Source organism: Olea europaea, unplaced genomic scaffold, assembly GCF_002742605.1.
Source record: "Olea europaea var. sylvestris unplaced genomic scaffold, O_europaea_v1 scaffold1507, whole genome shotgun sequence".
In the NCBI taxonomy this organism is placed as follows: Eukaryota; Viridiplantae; Streptophyta; class Magnoliopsida; order Lamiales; family Oleaceae; genus Olea; species Olea europaea.
Genome location: NW_019232646.1, coordinates 858 through 19,837, shown reverse-complemented (window position 1 = coordinate 19,837; position 18,980 = coordinate 858). Strand labels below are relative to the sequence as shown.

Sequence of the window (18,980 nt, the reverse complement as noted above, 5' to 3'; positions counted from 1 at the left end):
GAGTGATGACCCAGTGAGGTTTATTGAGAGAGTAAACCTCGTTATTGCATTGCATTCGTGTGTAATTCTTTTTGAATGTATGTGATCACTTATTCTGCTGCAATGTTGATGTGTTACATTTTCAATATGTTTGATATGTGTAATTGCATGAATTGATGGTGATCTTATTACGTTGTGTAATACATTTGCATGCATAGTGGGCTGAGATTTATGGCATACTCTATTTGCTCTGTGAGTGTTGCGAGAATGTGGTAGTGAGAAAAAAGTTGGGCAACCGTTCTCCTTTATCTTTGTGAGTTTGTGTGGTTTGTGAGATCGTGTGAGGCAGCCATTTTTGGGTTATCTTCTTTCTCTTTTTTTGAGCCTCCTTTGTGAGTGTGGTGAAGTAACCGAATCTTTCTTCTATTCTCTTTGTAAGTGCCACCATTCCTTTGTGGATTTTGGAGCATTGGTGATTGGAGTAACCTTTGTGGTCGCGGAAAGGTGTTGATTTGCCATAGTGAGTTTGAGATGCATTAGTAGCTAGTTCTTTTGTTAAGTTGGAGTATAGATGCCTAGGGGTACATGGTGTTTTGCACCAGGGGATGTAGAGTTTGACATTTGTATCACGAGTGGAGATGTGATCAAATATGTAGAATCCTTTATCTGTGAAAGAGACCCTGTACAGGTGGAGTGTGAGAGAGATACTTCTATCACTTTTGTAAGGTGGAGTCCCATTATCTACGTAGGTTGCGAGAAGTGATGTGGTGATAGAGGATTATCCCGAGAGCTTAGGATCTATTGTGACTTACCAGTTATACATGAGTTAAGTGATCTGTTTAGCGAGCATGATGGGCGATGAGAAGATATATGTGTTCTCAAGGTGGGAGTAACACGGAATGGGATATGATAAGTGTGGTGCGATCTGGGTCATTTATGCATTTGTTGCATACGTGCGTGACCGTGTGTTGATTAACTAGGTGTTAATCTGTGCTTCTATGTGAACGTGCTTTTGAAAAGATTTGTGTGTGTGTTATCCTCTATATCTTCATCGCATGATTGTTTGTTCATTGTGAATACTTGTTTTTACTTGGGTATTCTTGACCTTAGCCCTGGTGAGTACATGGAACAAGTATGATATGTATTTCGGTTCGAAACACAAGGTAAGGTCTATGATTCTAATTTTATTGGATTACCTTGATTGTGTAAGTATAAACTGTGTGTTTTGGTTGATTGCAGATTATTGGGCATCAAGGTGGAGATTGTTGAATTTTTTGATATCCAATAATCTTGGTGGTGATTTAAAACAGTTGTCGGATTATTTATCGACACCATGGACTTGACTCAGCTTGAAGACGAACTACACTTTTGGATGGCCCAAATCTTGGTAAGTGTTGGGCTTTAGGGTATTTGTTGAATTAGTAGATTGTGGGTTGGATTAATTGGTAGCCCATTAGTTTAGGTTTTAAGACGCCCTTTTGCACAAGTTTTTGGCCCAAATTGTGTGTCTAACCTATGCTACATATATCCATATATATTCCCAATCGTTTTCTCTATGGTATTGAGTGGGTGTGTGTGGAAGAGAGGGCCTTGAGTAAGAGAGGGCCGAGAGGGTTGAGGGGCAGTCGGCTTGGAGGGTTTGTTGGAGTGATTCCTACCATTGTTGCCTCTTCTTCTCCTTCCTATTACCACCACCATCCCTTCTCCTTTTGTGGGGTTTAAGAGAGTTTGGGCAGTCCAAAGTAAAGGCGAAAGTCTTGGGTCGAGTTAAGGTAAATCGGTGTTCGTTTGATTGTTTTCTGAGTTTGGAATCAAGATTTATCGAGAGATTTTCGCTACAATATAGCTCCCTATTTGATAGGAATTATAATCTAGATTTTAATTTAAATCAAACTCAACAATTAATTTTAACTACATATTTTATGAGATCTGCAAATTTTTAATCACACATTTCATCAATTTTTATCAAAATCTTCTAAAACTCTGATTTTAGTCTCTACAAAATAGGGGCTTAACATTTTGTTGTTTTCTTGATTCCAAAAATAAAAAATAAATAAATAAAGAAAAGAAAATAAAAGAAAAGAAAAGCAAACAGAATCAAACCATGCCATAAGTGCCACCCAAATTTTGAAGTCTCAAGTGACATCTTATACGGCCCCCTCACATGGGGACCCCTCACATGTGGTCCCCCACATGTACTATTGTGAGGTGGAGCACAATTCTATCTTAATCCATTTTGACGTCATCAGTGGCGTCTTATGTTTTCTTAGATGTGATTCTTGTGCTAGTAGGACAAAGTACTTGATGTTCTCTGCCGCAAGACTCTGATTAGTTGCATTATTGCATAAACTACATTAGGGAACGTGACAAATATTGGCAACAGCAATATCCTTATTTCATTACAATTTTTTTGTTTTTGCTAATGGCTTCTCAAGGTGCCATACTTCCTCCTCATGTACTCATTTTTCCGTTGCCAGTTCAGGGCCATGTGACTTCCATGCTCAAACTAGCCGAACTCCTGTGTCTTTCTGGCCTTGACATTACATTCATGGTCTCTGATTTCAGCTACAACCGCCTCCTCAAGCACACCACAGTCGTTTCGCGTTTCAAGCAGTATCCTGGGTTCCATTTCCAGTCCATTACCGATGGGCTTCCTGATGACCATCCTCGAGTTGGCGAGCAAGTCGTGGACATCCTGACTTCAACCAAAAACATAACAGGACCACTCTTCAAGCAGATGATGTCAGAGAAGAATTTATTCGGTTCTGGAACCCGAAGACCAATTAGTTGCATCATAGCTGATGGGGTCCTGACATTTGCCGGTGATTTTGCTGAAGAGAAAGGGATTCCCCTCATATATTTTCGTACTATAAGTTCTTGCTCCTTTTGGGCTTCCTTTTGTATACCTGAACTCATTGAAGCTGGTGAAATTTTCGTCCAAGGTATCCACTTTCTTTTCTGATTTCTAGTAAAACAATCTGTTTTAATTTAGTCAAAAAGAGGTGTAAAGATATTTAATTTCTTGTCTTGATGAATTTTGCAGGTATTGGCATGGACCAATTAGTAAAAAGTATACCGGGAATGGAAGGTTTTCTAAGATTCCGTGACTTGCCCAGCTTTTGCCGTGTCAACGACATCTATGAGCCAAACCTTCAATTGATGAAATCCGTGACTAGACAAACCACGAGAGCGCAAGCAGCCATTTTTAACACTTTTGAAGATCTAGAAGGGTCAATAGTATCTCATATACAGAAGCACATACCAAAAGTCTTCACCATTGGACCAAATCATTCCCACCTGAAGTCGAGACTGGCTGAGAAGAAGGTCGATAATTCAGTTCTTTCAGGAAGCTTCTGGGCTGAAGACCGGAGTTGTCTGGATTGGCTTAATGCACAGCCGTCAAATTCAGTAATCTACGTTAGTTTTGGAAGCATTACAGTTGTGACAAGAGAGCAGCTATTGGAGTTCTGGCATGGATTGGTGAATAGTGGACAGAGGTTCTTGTGGGTCATGAGACCAGATTCAATTGTAGGGGAAGATGGGAAGAATCAAACTCCAATAGAATTAGAGGAGGGTACGAAGGCCAGGGGTTACATGGTAGGATGGGCTCCTCAGGAAGAAGTTCTGAACCACGAGGCAGTGGGTGGGTTTTTGACTCACAGTGGATGGAACTCGACTCTGGAGAGTATTGTAGTTGGTGTGCCAATGATTTGTTGGCCATATTTTGGTGATCAAACAACTAACAGTAGGTTTGTGAGTGAGGTTTGGAAGATTGGGTTAGACATAAAAGATACTTGTGATAGAGAAATTATTGAGAAAGCAGTCAGAGAGCTTATGGAAGAAAGGAAGGATGAGTTCTTGGAAAGGTCAGAAAATATGGCAAAGCTTGCAAGAAAGGCTGTTAGTGAAGGTGGATCATCGTATAGCAATTTGAATGCTCTTATTGACTACATCAAAACAATGATCATCTGATGTTTTCAAACTTTCTTGCTATGAAAGGAAAACGGAAATTCAAGATAGTTGAATTATACAATCAGTAAACTCGGTTTTAAGTGAGACTTATGCTTTCGTTTGTTCTATAATTGTCAGTATTTAGGTATATTTCTTCCTATACCTCTTTATATTGTGTGTTTGTTGATACTTCCATTTTTTGTCAAGAAGATTTGGTATTAATCATTCCAATAACATTACAGTTTCAGAATAACAACACTTATTTATTAAACTATTTTAAATTTGAAGTACTCTATTAATTTATATGTTAGTTGTGCCCATGTTGGTCTTTCTTCTAGCCAGGTAGTGCTGTTAATATTTTGAATATCATAGTGGTCCATCATTTCCCTCATTTATTGAATATTAACCACCTAGATATTAACCAGTGGCGAATCCAAGATCGGAGGTCAGTTAGGGTAGTTGACCGTTGGACCTTTTTGACTGGTGACAATCACGATGTCGTTATTAATATTTCATTAAATAATATTAAATTTTTTTCAACAAATATGTAAATGCACTAACACGAAAATTTTATACATATAAAAATATAGCTTAATACACATGGTTCAATTGAGCCCATCATCTTCTCCATTAATTTTTTTCACATATCCCTAATTTCCTAAACCTAAATTCCCAAATCAAAATCAAAACTTTTAAATGATAAATGATAAATCATAACTCAAAACTCATACAACATAAATTCTTTATCATAAATCACAAATTCACAATTCTCATTTCTTTGTCATAGAAGGAAAATTAAAAAAAGCAAAAAATTAAAACAAAAACGAGAACGATAGAAGGAAAAAGGTGCTCACCCTAGTTCACAAAGTCAGAGCCAGTGGCCACAGGAGGTCCGTCCAAGGCTTCCAGTCTGTAGTCGGCGACCAACTTCGCAAATCGAGCTAGGAAAGGTGGAGAAATGGAGAATGATCGGGAATGGCGCGTCTTGCTTCTCCTTGTTTGCACTGCTTCGATTCGTTTGGTAATTGCCTAATTGGTAATTTGCAAACTTTATGAATAATAATAACATGTTAGAAAAGTTTTTTGCAAACATAAAAAGTAATAATCCCTACGATTCTTTCAAGATATTAGAAGAGTTCTTTCTAAATTTAACAAAAACAATAATTTTACCTTGCTCTTGATCTTAAATCTGTATTCTTAGAACCGAGTGACCTTCAGGCTCTGAATCTGCAAACTGCTCCCTCAAACGGCCTTTTGCCTCAATGGGAATTCTGCTATTTCAGCTTCTTGCCCTCACTGTATCTTTTCTTAGAATTAAGAGTAAAGATCTTAAGTAAAGAAAATTCTCTCTTTGTTAAAGTAAGAAAGAGATTATCTTCTTCAATCTATCAAGAATCTATGGGATAGGAAGTTTAGAAACTCATATTTTTTCTGATATCAAAAGACTGGAATTTTATTTCTATAATGATTTATACAAGATTTCTATTGTATACAAGGGGTTTCCAGAAAAACTGGTTTTGAAAAGCTTAAGGAAAGAGAATGGTTTCTAACTCGAGATGCCCCATTCTTTCCCCAAGGACCTCTATTTATACATGACTCAAACTTGCTATTATTGATCTATTACATCATTGCATACATCATAATTTTGAAAAGGCTCACATGCCTCTCTATTCTTTTTCTTCTGGGGTCTACATCTCCACATGCATTTTTTGCTTTTTCATCTGAGTGGCATCTTTTCTCCTATTATTGCCTTATCGTCTTTGGCTTCATGTGCAACTGGCTAGATGCTTTTTATTATTGCTTTTCCATCTTTGTCTTTATACACAGCTGGCCAGATGCTTTGGTAGTGGTAGGTTATTTTCCATCCCTCAATCTGCATGATTCTTGAATTGTTGTTGGACTTCCACTAATTTGATGGGTATCAAATTTTTGGATATATTCTTTCAAAATGGTAGATTTTTCTTTTCCATTGTTTGTAAGGAGTGTCCATCCTTCATATTGGCACAAGCATCTGAATTTTTTATCATATAAGTTCTTTGCAATGTTGTAAAGAACTTTCATCCCCAAAACTCTCCGGGATTTTATCCATGATCTATTGATTTTTGGCAATGGTTTATTATTTCGGCCAACTTCAATCTGGAAATCTCGGCCAACATATCCAATTGTAATGATATGTTCAGCAGGATAATATATCCTTCCATCAACTTCGGGACTTATTGAATAAAATTTGATATAAATCGATCTCCCTTGGGCAAATTTTGAAACTTCTGCCCTGAATATATCATCAAATTTTTCAATTTCTTTTAAATCTTTTCCTGGATGAATATTTTTGAAAGTGCTTTTAGAAGATTTTTTAGAGGAAGTTGATTTAATGTCAACTCCACTAAAAGCACTTTCAAAAATATTCATCCCAGCCCTGCCCTGTCCCATCCCTATCCTACCACCAAATATTTGAATTCCTATAAATAGGATATTGTGCATGTATGAATTGATGAGGGAGATCAGTAAATTGAGTATGATAGTGACGAGAGTGCTAGGTGTTCCCTTAAATGAATAATGTTATACTTATTAGTGTCCTTGGTGTGTATATCCAAATTGTATAAGAGCCTTTTGTGAATAAAATAATATTTTGTTGATTAAAATCGTCAATTTGGTAAGAGCAAGGCAACCAAAGGACAGACTTTTTAAGCTTTTTAAGATCACACACAAATTGAGATTGTGAAGCTTCTATAAAATTTTCTTGGTAACGAGGGGGTTAATCAAGTCATGCTGGACGACATTAAGGTAATATGTGGAATTAAGAAGTTAAATAATTAAAACTACACCATGCGGCAAATGTGCATCGAGTCATCTTTCTAGGGGCAAAACTTGTGGGATGTAGTCAACGACGGTGATGTCACACCACAAAAGGATGACCAAGATTTTAAGAAGTGGAAAATCAAAGCGGGAAGACTGATTGTGATAAAGACAATAATCGAGTAAGAATTGTTAAATTATGCGCATGTTTGGAAGGGATTTTCCCAAGATTTGTAGCCACTTTCCCAAGAATATTTTTATGAGTTTAAGAGTCTTCAGTGATTTTTTGGTAAAAAGAGTGATGGTTTGATTTAGGTTTAAATTCTTCTGATCCATAGAGTTTCTATTCGAAGGTTTGAATTTTTTTTGGCTTCTATTTGAAAAAAAAAAAAAATGTACAATAAATATAGAAGAAATTGCAAAAAAATGTCCACTTTTCAATGGTCATTTGCAAAAATGTCCTAAATCCGTCTCATGTCCATTTTGACAAAAAATTAGACCAAAATGCCCTTAGTAACAATTTGAAATTCCACAAGAAAGACAAACTTTTTATATAATTAAAAATAATGTTGGCAAATAGAAATTTGACACATAACCTATACTACAAATTTGAAAAGGTAATAATGTCAATTCATTCATTAAATGCAAATTGAACCGACCAATTATTTTTTAGGCTTATTGGTTACATTAACAGTGTACCTATTTACAAAAATTCCACTCTCTATTTCTAGTTGGGCTTATTGGTTTGATTAACTATGTACCCATTTGCAATTCCATATGATCCAATCTTCAATGAGCTCTTTGCCTCTCCACTAGTCCTAAATCTGAAATTTTGCTTGTTAATTAACCAAACGAGCTCTCCAAACACCCAAATCGTCGCCCCCGATCTGTAGCTCTCTGTCTCTCTCTCCACTAATCCTAAATCTGAATCTTTGGTTGTCGATTAATCAAACGAGCTCTCCAACCACCAAAATCTTCGTCCTCGATCTGAAATCCTTCTTTCGTGTCACGTTTTGCTGGTTACAGAAAGATTTCTGCCTGAGTTGCCTTTTTATATCTTTTCTCGTGATCAGATTCTCAATTTTTTTTAATTGGATTTGTTGATGCTATGTATTTCAAACATTGAGGCTCCAATCTTCGGTTGTCAGTGTTGATCCAAATGAGTTCTCCAACCGTCGAAGTCACCATTGTCGATCGTCGATCTTTAGGTTTTAGTTTCATTTTGCTTGTTACGATAAGATTTTTGCTGAGCTACCTCTTTATCTCTTATGTGTTGGTTAGAATTGCACTCTTATTGAAGCATCTGTAGTCATCCATTCACTGTTGGCAAATCCATTTGATTGTCAACAAAATTTTATGTTCATGATACTTGTCATTATATGGAAAAATGTTATTCTTGTTGCAATTGAAAACCAAACATTTTAAGTAACTGTTGTTGTACTTGATTCACATATAGAGTTGATTATTGTTGGCTGATTATTCAGTGTTTGGAGTATTTATCGATTTTTCTTAAAAAAAATTGGATTTGGAATTAAAAAGTGACAAATGAACGCTTTCTTTTGAAAATCATCTCTTGCTTTATTTCAGTAGCCTCATATGACCTATGAGATATTGGTTTGGTGTAAATTTAAGAAACTGCAAGATCAAAATTTTCAGTAACTACATCAATTGGCATTCATCAATGTAATTCTTTACTTCCTATCTGATAAAGCAGTTCTTATTTTTTTTCATTTCTTCTTCACTGCCCAACCATCAATGCATTACCAAACATACAATTCCATTATATCTATCAATGCACTAGCAATGGCAGTCATTGCTCTTCTAATGCCCAACCAGACCTCAATATTCTTTCAAACATGAAAGGAGAAAGATTGTTAGAGAAATAAGTGTTGGCAGTTTCCTCTTGCAAACCACTGAATCCACAAGTTCCATCAATGTTTGATATGATAGCCTATCATTAGTAAGCAATTTGGATTGCACTCCCAGCTAAAGGATGAATGAGTGTTTAGGAGTAATGTACGATCTCCAAACTTCAGGTGTCCATGTCCTCTTTACCCTAGCTTGTTTGAAAAACCCGTAAGCCCTATCCATTCAAAAGTTACTAGATTCTATCCATTCCAGCAACCCGTGTGTTCCCAGCAGGTCCAGTGAGTTGGCCTCTGATTTTCAGCGGCCTCTTTATCAAAGGCGAGTCTTCTTTGTGGGCAACACACTCCTATAAATCTATTCCCTTTAAGTACACATTGTTAATCCACTTGACCCAAAGTGAGTCATTCTTTCTATGAATATTCCTCAGTGACTTTCACAGTAGGGCTGAATTCCAACATTTCAAATCTTTGAAACCAAGTCCTCCATCATCTTTTGGTAAGAAAATGTTGTTCCAGGCGACCAATGGTCTCTTAGACCCCTGAAAGAAATTCCAACATAGACCAATGACCCTTGAAATAACTATAGCTAGAATAGGAAAGATAGAGAGCCAAAAATATTCAACACCTTGAAGGACAGCTCTAGCAAGTTTCGCTTTCCCAGCATAGGACAAAGTTTCTCTAGACCAAGCACAAATGTAGACCTAAATTTTGTTGAGAAAGGAATCATAAGAACTGATTTTAAGCTTTTCTTCTGCTAGGAGAATACTCAAGTGTCTAAAAGGCATAGATCCTATGGGCATACTAGTAAATCCATAAATGTTCTCAAGCTCTTGCCCATAGACACCCACTATGTACAAGCTAGATTTATCAACACTCATTCTAAGACCCGAAATGTCTCCAAATTTAGATAAACAATCCATCAAGATGCCTACCGAAATTTTATCACCTCTAGAGAATAGTGTTAAGTTGTCTGCAAATGCTAAATAGTAATCTTTAAGGAACCACATTTAGGTGAAAATTGTACTCACTATTCTCGGTTGCACGCTTCAATATCCTCGAGAAGTATTAAAGGCAAATCACAAATAAGAAAGTAGAGAGAAGGTCCATTTGACGAAGCCCCTTTTCCCTTTGATGAATTCATGAAGACTACCATTAAGAGCAATAGAACACGCCGGTGTGGTAACACATTCCATCACTCAATCAATGAATTTATTTGGAAATTCCAAACCTTGAAGCACACTCTTGTGATATATTGTCTCAAAAGCTCTTGGGCGTGATGGATATTCTCTGTCATACTTCTACCTTCCACAAATGTGACTTGTGTTTGGTCAACAATCGTCCCAAGTATATTTTTAACCCAGAAGCGAGGATCTTGGTAATAACCTTATGAAACACGTTACAACAAGCAATTGGTCTATAATCTCCCACTGAGATAGAGTGATTACTCTTAGGAACCAATGCAATAACCGTGTGGTTATTTTGCTTAAGAAAAGAACTAGAGCAAAGAATTCTTTCACCTCTCCCATGAACTCATGACCAACAATATCCCATGACTTTTTGAAGAAACAAAAAGTGTGTCCATTTGGCCCTGGTGACTTATCATCCCTGATGCTATACAATGCCTCCTTGATCTCTTGCTCGAAAATGTCTCGACCTAGGGCCAAAGTAATCTCTTTCGATAACAAGAAACCACTCTTCATGATGTCAACATCAATAGGATGTCCCGAAAAATTCTTCCTTAGTAAATATCTATAGAAACGAAGGAATTCATTGGCCACTTCTTCCAATGAGATAGTATATGATCCATCCATTCCCTTTAAGCACAGTAGCAATGAAATTCTTTTTAATATTCCTCTTGACCCATTGAGTGAAAGAACTTAGTGCATTAGTCACTATACTTTAGGTATTCACACTTAGCTTATTGATAGTAGAAACTCCTCTTCGCTTCACACAAATCAATGGATACTTTTCTCTTGCATGTCACCCTACTTTGAAGTTCAATATTATGAGGTTATCATACAATTCCAATTGTGCCTCTCTAACTTCGTGGTAGCCATTTTAGCTCTCATGGAAACATGTGAAAAGCGCTCATCGTTAAGCTTTTTGAGCTCCCCTTTAAGACTTTGTAACTTCTTGCAAAGCGTAAATTGTTTCTTACCCGTAATCTCTTGTTGCCAATAATTTTGCACAACCTCTTGGAAGCTACCATGATTAGTCCACGTATTGAAAAATCTAAACAACTTTCTCTTATTTTCCTCTTGGCCAAAAAGTGAGACAGTGCATGGAGAATGATTGGATAATCACCCTGATAGAAGAAAATGAACCAAGCTATTAAACCCCATTTGTAATCAAACATCATTCACCAATGCCCTATCAAGCTTGCTCCAAACCAAGTTATTTGTTCAAGTGTAAAAACAACCAATGGATCTCATATACATAAGTCCAAGACTAAGTCAACAACTCTCAAAGTTTTTTACCTCGTACGGGGTAACATACGTACCATTACTATTTTCTTCAAATTTAAGCACATTACTGAAATCCCCCATAATCAGCCATAGCAAAGAGCAATATAAGCTAAACTCCAAGATGCTATTTCATAGCGGTCTACGGCTAGGGATAGTATGAAAACCATATATAAAGATAACAAGAAAAGTGAGCGATCTAACCTTGCAAGTTGCGGAACAATGGATAACCTACGTGGTAGTCTCAAGCACTTACAAGCTAAATTTCAAAAAGTTCCACAAAACCAATATCCGGCTAGCTTGATGAGTAGAAAAGTTGATGATTTGCGATAAACCACCAAATTTATTCCTCGTGAACCAATCTAATTTCGGTTCACCTAACTTTGTTTTCGAAAACTCCATTTTCTTTGAGGGAAGGGTACAAGTCCCTAATGTTCCAAGTGCAAATCTTTATGATGTTGAAGCAAGGAAAATTCCTTTATTTTTGTCTTTAGTAGCCACCAATTTTTTTTTTCTCGTCAGTATTTGCTTTGAGCTTTTCATTACTTGTTGTCTTAGCACTTACTCCATTCACATTCAAGGATTTCGCTATCATAGATTTAGCCAAATTAGTGACGTCATTATTTGAGATTTTGATAGGAGTAATCCGCATTTGATTTACGTCTTTCTTCCTACTAACAGTATCAATGAACAGGCCTTCATTCTACTATTTTACCAATAATTCTACCTGTTGATTGTTGGTCATTCAAATTGTATGCTGCAAGTGCACGGGTCACGTTCAAGTAATAAAGTGGACTTTTTGAGTTTGAGTTGTCGATTTCTCGAGGAATGTATACTTTCGATTATACAATTTTAATCAATTTAATTCTAACAATGAAAACAAACACACAATAAAGATTTTGATTTTGGAAAATAACTAAAAATCTACAAAATAAGAAAATAAAAAAATTTTGGGAATTTCAGAGGAAAACGTGATAGAGATTTATGGTTTCACTTGACCGTCATCTAATTAATTTCTCAACAAGTTAATTAACATATTATTCATTTATTTTGTTAGACCCAATTTTTAAATTTTAGTTAATTACCACTCTTGAGCGAAATTAACCATAATTGATTGATTTAACCTGATACACCTCTATGTTGATTCAAACCAAACAACCGTATTAAACCTTTGTGAAAATAGCTCAATAGGTCACCTAAAGTTATGAGTATATTTCTATCCTCTACACACCTAGGGTTTCTACTATTTGATCTAAAATACACAATCTTCTCTTAAATGATTACAAATCACCAAACATAATCATTCATTGGCCACATAAATGAAAATGCAAAAAATACAATAGTAAAAACACAAGAAAACAAGTATTCAAACATTAGGAAAATGATATTGAAATTAATCCAAGTAAGTTAAGCTACAACCATAAATCCCAACACAAGAAATTAGTCCATATTATTTATATGATAACAAATGAGAGTATTCATAACATTTACTACAAATTTGGAGAATGAGCGGATTAATTAAACACAAGAGAAGAGATAGAACCTCCTTTGGTATATTTTGGAAGATGATAAAACCCTTGTTCTTGTCGTTTTCCAAAATTTCTCCAACTCCTTGATTGAATTCCCTTTCTTGTGCTCTAATGTTCCACAAAAATACCAAGAAAAGTCAAAGGAAAAAGAAGAAAGAAATTTATTTGTACTTTTATGAAAACTTTGGGAGTATAGCTGTAATTTATTTTTTATTTTTCTTTTCTTTATTTTTGTTTTATTTAAATAGGAGATATATTCATCATTTTATAGCTTTCAATTGAGAAAATGATGATTTTCACAATATAATGTGAAAATAAGGGTGAAAATATTAAAAAAATAAAGATAGGAACATTTTTCACAACAATATTGAAATATATGGACGTTTTATGCTAATTATCATTTTAATAATTTATTTGGATTCATTAGCAGTTATTTAAAAAGTGTGGGAATATAACTGCAATTTGATCTTGAATTTTTCTTTTCATTTTTTTTTGTTTTATTTAAACATGAAGGTATATTTGTTATTTTGCATTTTTTATTGAGGAATTGGATAAAAATGATCTTTTCCGCAATGAAAGATGAAAATAGTGGTGAAAATGCCAAAAAAAAAAAAAAGGTAAGGACGTTTTACACAAAAACATTGAAATGTATGTACGTTTTGTGCTAATTATCTCCTCCTTTAACAAAATACTATTTTAGAATATATTTTGGCCAAAAAATAGGGCTAGTAAGAAATTCGTAGAAAGTAACAGCTCTTCCACTAAGCTGATGACTCGTATAGTCATATTCATAAGATATTTTGCCCTTATTTGATAGGGATTAAAATTTAAATTTTTATTAAATTCAAAGTTAACAATTTATTTTAGTCACAAATTTTATGGTATCCACGAATTTTCAACCACACATTTTATTGACTTTTATCAAACTTTACTAAAAATCTAATTTTTAATCTCCATCGAAGAAGGCATTATGAAAATTCTCAACAATAGAAAGGAAATATTTGTTGATGCAACTAAAAGAAATTTCCACCAAGACTCATGACAAATACTAATACCCTAAACCTTGAAAGGCCTATGAATGGCTATTTTTCATGGAGAAAAAAAAAAAAAGAAGAAGAACGAAAAAACCCCTAGCCACACTTTTGATTAGTTTGCTCCATTAACCTATTTGTCGTGTAAGTTTACCTTTTGAAAGCTTAGTTCAATGACTTATTTGATTGCCGGAGTATAAATGTTGGAAGATCTACCTTTTGGAAAAGCTACCTTTTGCACACTAATGGGGTATTTTTTTTTTGTAGGAGAAGGACAAGTAATGAAATGTGTGGCAAGATCAATTAGTATCCTAATCTCACGTGATTTTGAGTTCAACAAAGATGAGCTTGAATCAACCATTCAGGGGTCTATCATTGACAAAGAAGTTGTTGGTATCATTAACTGTCGATAAATTTTTGTATAGATTATGTTATTTTTTAAATTTACCATCTATTTATCTTGTATCGAAGATCACTGCCGATAGATCACATGTATAGCTTATATTATTTTCTGTATTTTCCATATCTTTTTACAATGAGCGTCTTTTTCTTGAGCTTTTGAAAATGAAAAAGCAAATCGAATCAAATCGTGCCAAAAGTGCCACCAACATTTTGCAGTCATACGTCACATCTAGTGAGCCACGTGAAGTTTTGTCGTTTATACCTCGGGTGCACATGTTATGTCTAAACTAATGCTCCAGCTACATTTTGACGTCTGCAGTGACGTCTTGCGGTAGCTCGTGTGAATTATTGTCGTGCTATAATGTCCACATAAATGACTGTAGATTTGACACAACATACACACGAGTCAGAATTATTTTATTCATGAAGTACCCCCGCCAAATATGTGAGGTAGCGGTCACCGACGAGATTATCCTCGCTGGTCCTTTGGCTTAACTCTTATTGTTATCTGGAGCTGTCTACAAGACTCTGATTAGTAGGTTTATTGCATAAATACTTGTGTTTTTCCACAGAGTTGATATGAAATTTACAACGACATAAGAATGAAGAAGCTAATGGATTCTCAAGGTGCCACACTCCCTCCTCATGTACTCATTTTTCCGGTGCCAATTCAGGGCCATGTGAATTCCATGCTCATGCTAGCCGAACTCCTCTGTCTTTCTGGCCTTGACATTACATTCATGATCTCTGATTTCAGCCACAGCCGCCTCCTCAAGCATACCACAGTCGGTTCGCGTTTCAAGCAGTATCCTGGATTCCGTTTCCAGGCCATCACCGATGGGCTTCCTGATGACCATCCTCGAGTTGGCGAGAAAGTCATGGATATCCTGCCTTCTACCAAAAACACAACGGCACCACTCTTCAAGCAGATGATGGTTGAGAAGAACTTTTTCTCTTCTGAAACCCGAAGGCCAATTTCTTGCATCATAGCTGACGGGTCCCTGCCATTTGCCGGTGATTTTGCCGAAGAGAAAGGGATTCCCCTCATATATTTTCGGACTATTAGTGCTTGCTCCTTTTGGGCTTATTTTTCTATACCTGAACTCATTGAAGCCGGTGAAATTTCCGTTGAAGGTGTCCACTTGCTTTCCTGATTTCTAGTCAACCTGTCTGTTTAAAGATATTTAGCACCTGTTTCACCCTCATTTTTCATAATAAATTTTCTGAAAAAAAAAATATTTTTTTATTAAATAAAATATACTTAGAAAAAAGGAAAATTTTATTTTAGTTTTATATGCAAAATTATTTTATTAAAAAGAAAATGTGCCGTAGAAAATAATTTCTTTTCTTGATGAATTTTAAAGGTATTAGCATGGACCAACTGGTAAAAAGTATGCCGGGAATGGAAGGTTTTTTAAGATTCCGTGACTTACCCAGCTTTTGCCGTGTCAACGACATCAATGAGCCAAACCTTCAATTGATGAAATCTGTGACTAGACAAACCACGAGAGCTCAAGCAGCCATTTTTAACACTTTTGAAGATCTAGAAGGATCAATAGTATCTCATATACGCAATCACATACCAAAAATCTTCACCATTGGACCAAATCATTCCCACTTGAAGTCGAGACTCGCAGAAAAGAAAGCCGATAAATCAATTCTTTCAGGAAGTTTTTGGGCAGAAGACCGGAGTTGTCTGAATTGGCTTAATGCACAGCCACCAAAATCAGTAATCTATGTCAGTTTTGGAAGCATTACAGTTGTGACAAGAGAGCAGCTATTGGAGTTCTGGCATGGTTTGGTGAATAGTGGACAGAGGTTCTTGTGGGTCATGAGGCCAGATTCAATTGTAGGGGAAGATGGGAAGAATCAAACTCCAGTAGAATTAGAGGAGGGTACAAAGGCAAGGGGTTACATGGTAGGATGGGCTCCTCAGGAAGAAGTTCTGAACCACGAGGCAGTGGGTGGGTTCTTGACTCACAGTGGATGGAACTCGACTCTGGAGAGTATTGTAGTTGGTGTGCCAATGATTTGCTGGCCATATTTTGGTGATCAAACAACTAACAGTAGGTTTGTGAGTGAGGTTTGGAAGATTGGGTTAGACATAAAAGATACTTGTGATAGAGATATTATTGAGAAAGCTGTCAGAGAGCTTATGGAAGAAAGGAAGGACGAGTTCTTGGAAAGGTCAGAAAATATGGCAAAGCTTGCAAGAAAGGCTGTTAGTGAAGGTGGATCGTCGTATAGCAATTTGAATGCTCTTATTGACTACATCAAAACAATGATCACCTGAGTATGCTACGTTAGTTTAATGCTCTTTTTTCGGGTAGTATGTTGTAAAACGACATTATAAATTGACGTTCGATTATTCGCGTATTAAAGTTTGAAACGATTATCTAAGGTTTCGTGATCATATAGGATGTCACCAATTGTATACTCGATGGTTCGGGTGTATAGTAAGACACAATTTGTAATGTGATAAAAATATGTCATTCACAATCAGTACATAAAGTTGGATGCTTTATGTTGATAATATTGTAATGTTTTTATTAAGATTTGTCTATATTTTGGAATAAGAACAATAATGTGTTTTAGTGCATATTGAACGAGACCGCAAAGATGACTCATTTGTGATCGCTCGATATGAGACTCTACTTGATTGTCAATCAAGTCACCTAAATCTAGCAAGTAATGTACCAATAAGTGAATTCTTAAAAGAAGATTGATCTCGGTGTATTGAAAATCGGACTGAAACAATTAGAGATCGTATACTTGCGATAGTGAATTCATTAATCATTGAGATGATACGATTGTCACTATAAAGTATTTTCTATCGAAAAATTGAACTTGAACTCAGTTGTCCAATGATGAGATCGTTGGACTTTATATCATGATTTAATAACAACGAATTCGTCTTATGAAAATGGAACTTAGAGGGTATTATACGTTGAAGGGCAAGATGATCATTTTGCCATTTTCAATTTATTAACGGTCAAATGGGGGTTGACTTATGGTACAATAATTAGAGGATATTGTTATCGGATCATAATTTGCTTTTACAACTACCATTTGACTCGAGAGTGAAAATCTCGATTTTTTGGTAGAATGAGTCGAGATTATTAGATGTACCTCAATTGGCCAAGAGTTGATCCAATTAGAAACATCTACTAGAGCTTGAGTCATGTGAGTCCGATTAGGTTCCTTTCTTGGCTCACGATTTAATTACTCTACTACAATAAAGAGTTTATCCAATTAAAAATATCTATTGGAGTTCGAGTCATGTGAGTCCGATCAAGTCCCTCTTTTAGCTCCAATAAAGGTTTGCGACTTAATTGGTCTATTATAATTTGTGCAATTTTCGAACCCTAATTAAGTATTATAAATATGGCTTTGTTGGCACATTTCATATAATTTTTAGGGTTAGCCACATTTCATTTCTCAAAAGAGGGAGGCACCTAAAACAGTACAAGAGAAAAGATCTAAGCGAGGAAGCATTTGGTTAATTTATTAAAAACTCCTTCAAAGTTATCACCTTCCCTTTATGTGTGAGGATTTAAAAACATTCAATGATTTCAAGGTGAGCTATGGTCCTTTATTCATTTGGTTTAATCTACAAAGGAAAATTAATTTCCTATTATGATGGTTAAATCCAATAACCAACATGCCATCCAAACCATGATCATCTTTTAATTGGTTTTAAAGATTTCAAATCTCTTAAACACTTATAAATGAGCATATTTTTTCTATTAAAAGAAATCTTTCTGTCAAATGAGCATATTTTTTCTATTAAAAGAAATCTTTCTGTCACTTTCTATCAGCATATTTGAGAAAAAAGAATTAAAACATAATTGAGAAAAATATTTCCTAGAAAACTGTTTTTAATATTCTAAACCGTATGTAATTGAAACTCAACTATTCTAATTAGCAGCTTTAAAAAAGTGCTGTGCTTCAAAGCTTTCCTGGCAACAAGGAAACGTGAAATTCACGCAGACACAGTGGAACATCTACCATATTAGAAGATATGGAAACATGCGTAATCCATTTATCCACCATTGATCAGAAATTGTAGCAAGACTTGAATGATATATTTTTCATTTTTGGTGTAAAATTCTTGATAAACTCTTAAAATCAACTTGACTGGATCACTGTCATACATTCAATATCAACAGAAGTTACTTTTGAAGTAGTATTGAACTTACGAAATATCATTTAAAAAAAAAATCCTTGAAAAAGTAAACATATTGTGGGTTCTTCCATGTCATTTTTACGCCAGGAAGCTCTGACATGAAAACCACTATTCTTAAAAAGAAAAAGGTAGTTAATTAATTAACAAAATTTTCACAACTATGTATTTCTCATATAAGGGTTATTCTTCAAATCTATTGACTTTCTCAACATTTCAACAATCCAGTCCATGAGCGATTGTCCTTTGTCAGGGATAAAGTACCCACAAGCATGAACATTGACAAAAAGTAACTTTTTTCATTAGGCTAAAAGTTATTAACATTACAAAGAAATTCTGAAAAAAACAGCCATGCGATCTGATAAGTATATTTTATACACTTATTTTAACATAAAAATATAGACATTTAATAATTCTTTTAAGCAATTATAGACTAATTATATATTTCATTTATTTGATAAAACCCAATTATTGAAAGTGAAATTGAAAGAAATAAGTGAAAAACGACGAAAAGGGGCGAAGTCCAAAGTTTGAGGATCAAATTGTAAATATTCAATAGTTAATTCGGACCATAGGACGATACTTTGAAGATTGTTAGGAGTCAATTTGATACAATTAGAAGTAAAAAAGAAATGAAATATGATCAAAATATTATCACAAATCAACTTTCAATCGCACAAGTTATATTTCAGATTTTTAGTTGATGATTGAGACTCATTCTGGCATAGCAAACATCATAATTCACTACAAGAAATTCATCATTTTCCTATAAAATTTCC

At 35.2% G+C, this 18,980-nt stretch overlaps 2 protein-coding genes across 2 annotated transcripts; both read left to right on the top strand.

Moving 5' to 3' along the window:
- Window positions 1-2,277: 2,277 nt before the first annotated feature.
- On the top strand, window positions 2,278-4,201 carry LOC111376444 (7-deoxyloganetic acid glucosyltransferase-like). The gene is made up of 2 exons (XM_022999405.1): window positions 2,278-2,921; window positions 3,023-4,201. Exons 1-2 carry the CDS (start codon window positions 2,402-2,404, stop codon window positions 3,949-3,951), a joined length of 1,449 nt encoding a protein of 482 aa, XP_022855173.1. The 5' UTR covers window positions 2,278-2,401; the 3' UTR covers window positions 3,952-4,201.
- A 10,200-nt stretch (window positions 4,202-14,401) lies between these two features.
- Window positions 14,402-16,571, top strand: LOC111376443 (7-deoxyloganetic acid glucosyltransferase-like). Its single transcript, XM_022999404.1, has 2 exons — window positions 14,402-15,152; window positions 15,383-16,571. Exons 1-2 carry the CDS (start codon window positions 14,621-14,623, stop codon window positions 16,309-16,311), a joined length of 1,461 nt encoding a protein of 486 aa, XP_022855172.1. The 5' UTR covers window positions 14,402-14,620; the 3' UTR covers window positions 16,312-16,571.
- Window positions 16,572-18,980: the final 2,409 nt, after the last annotated feature.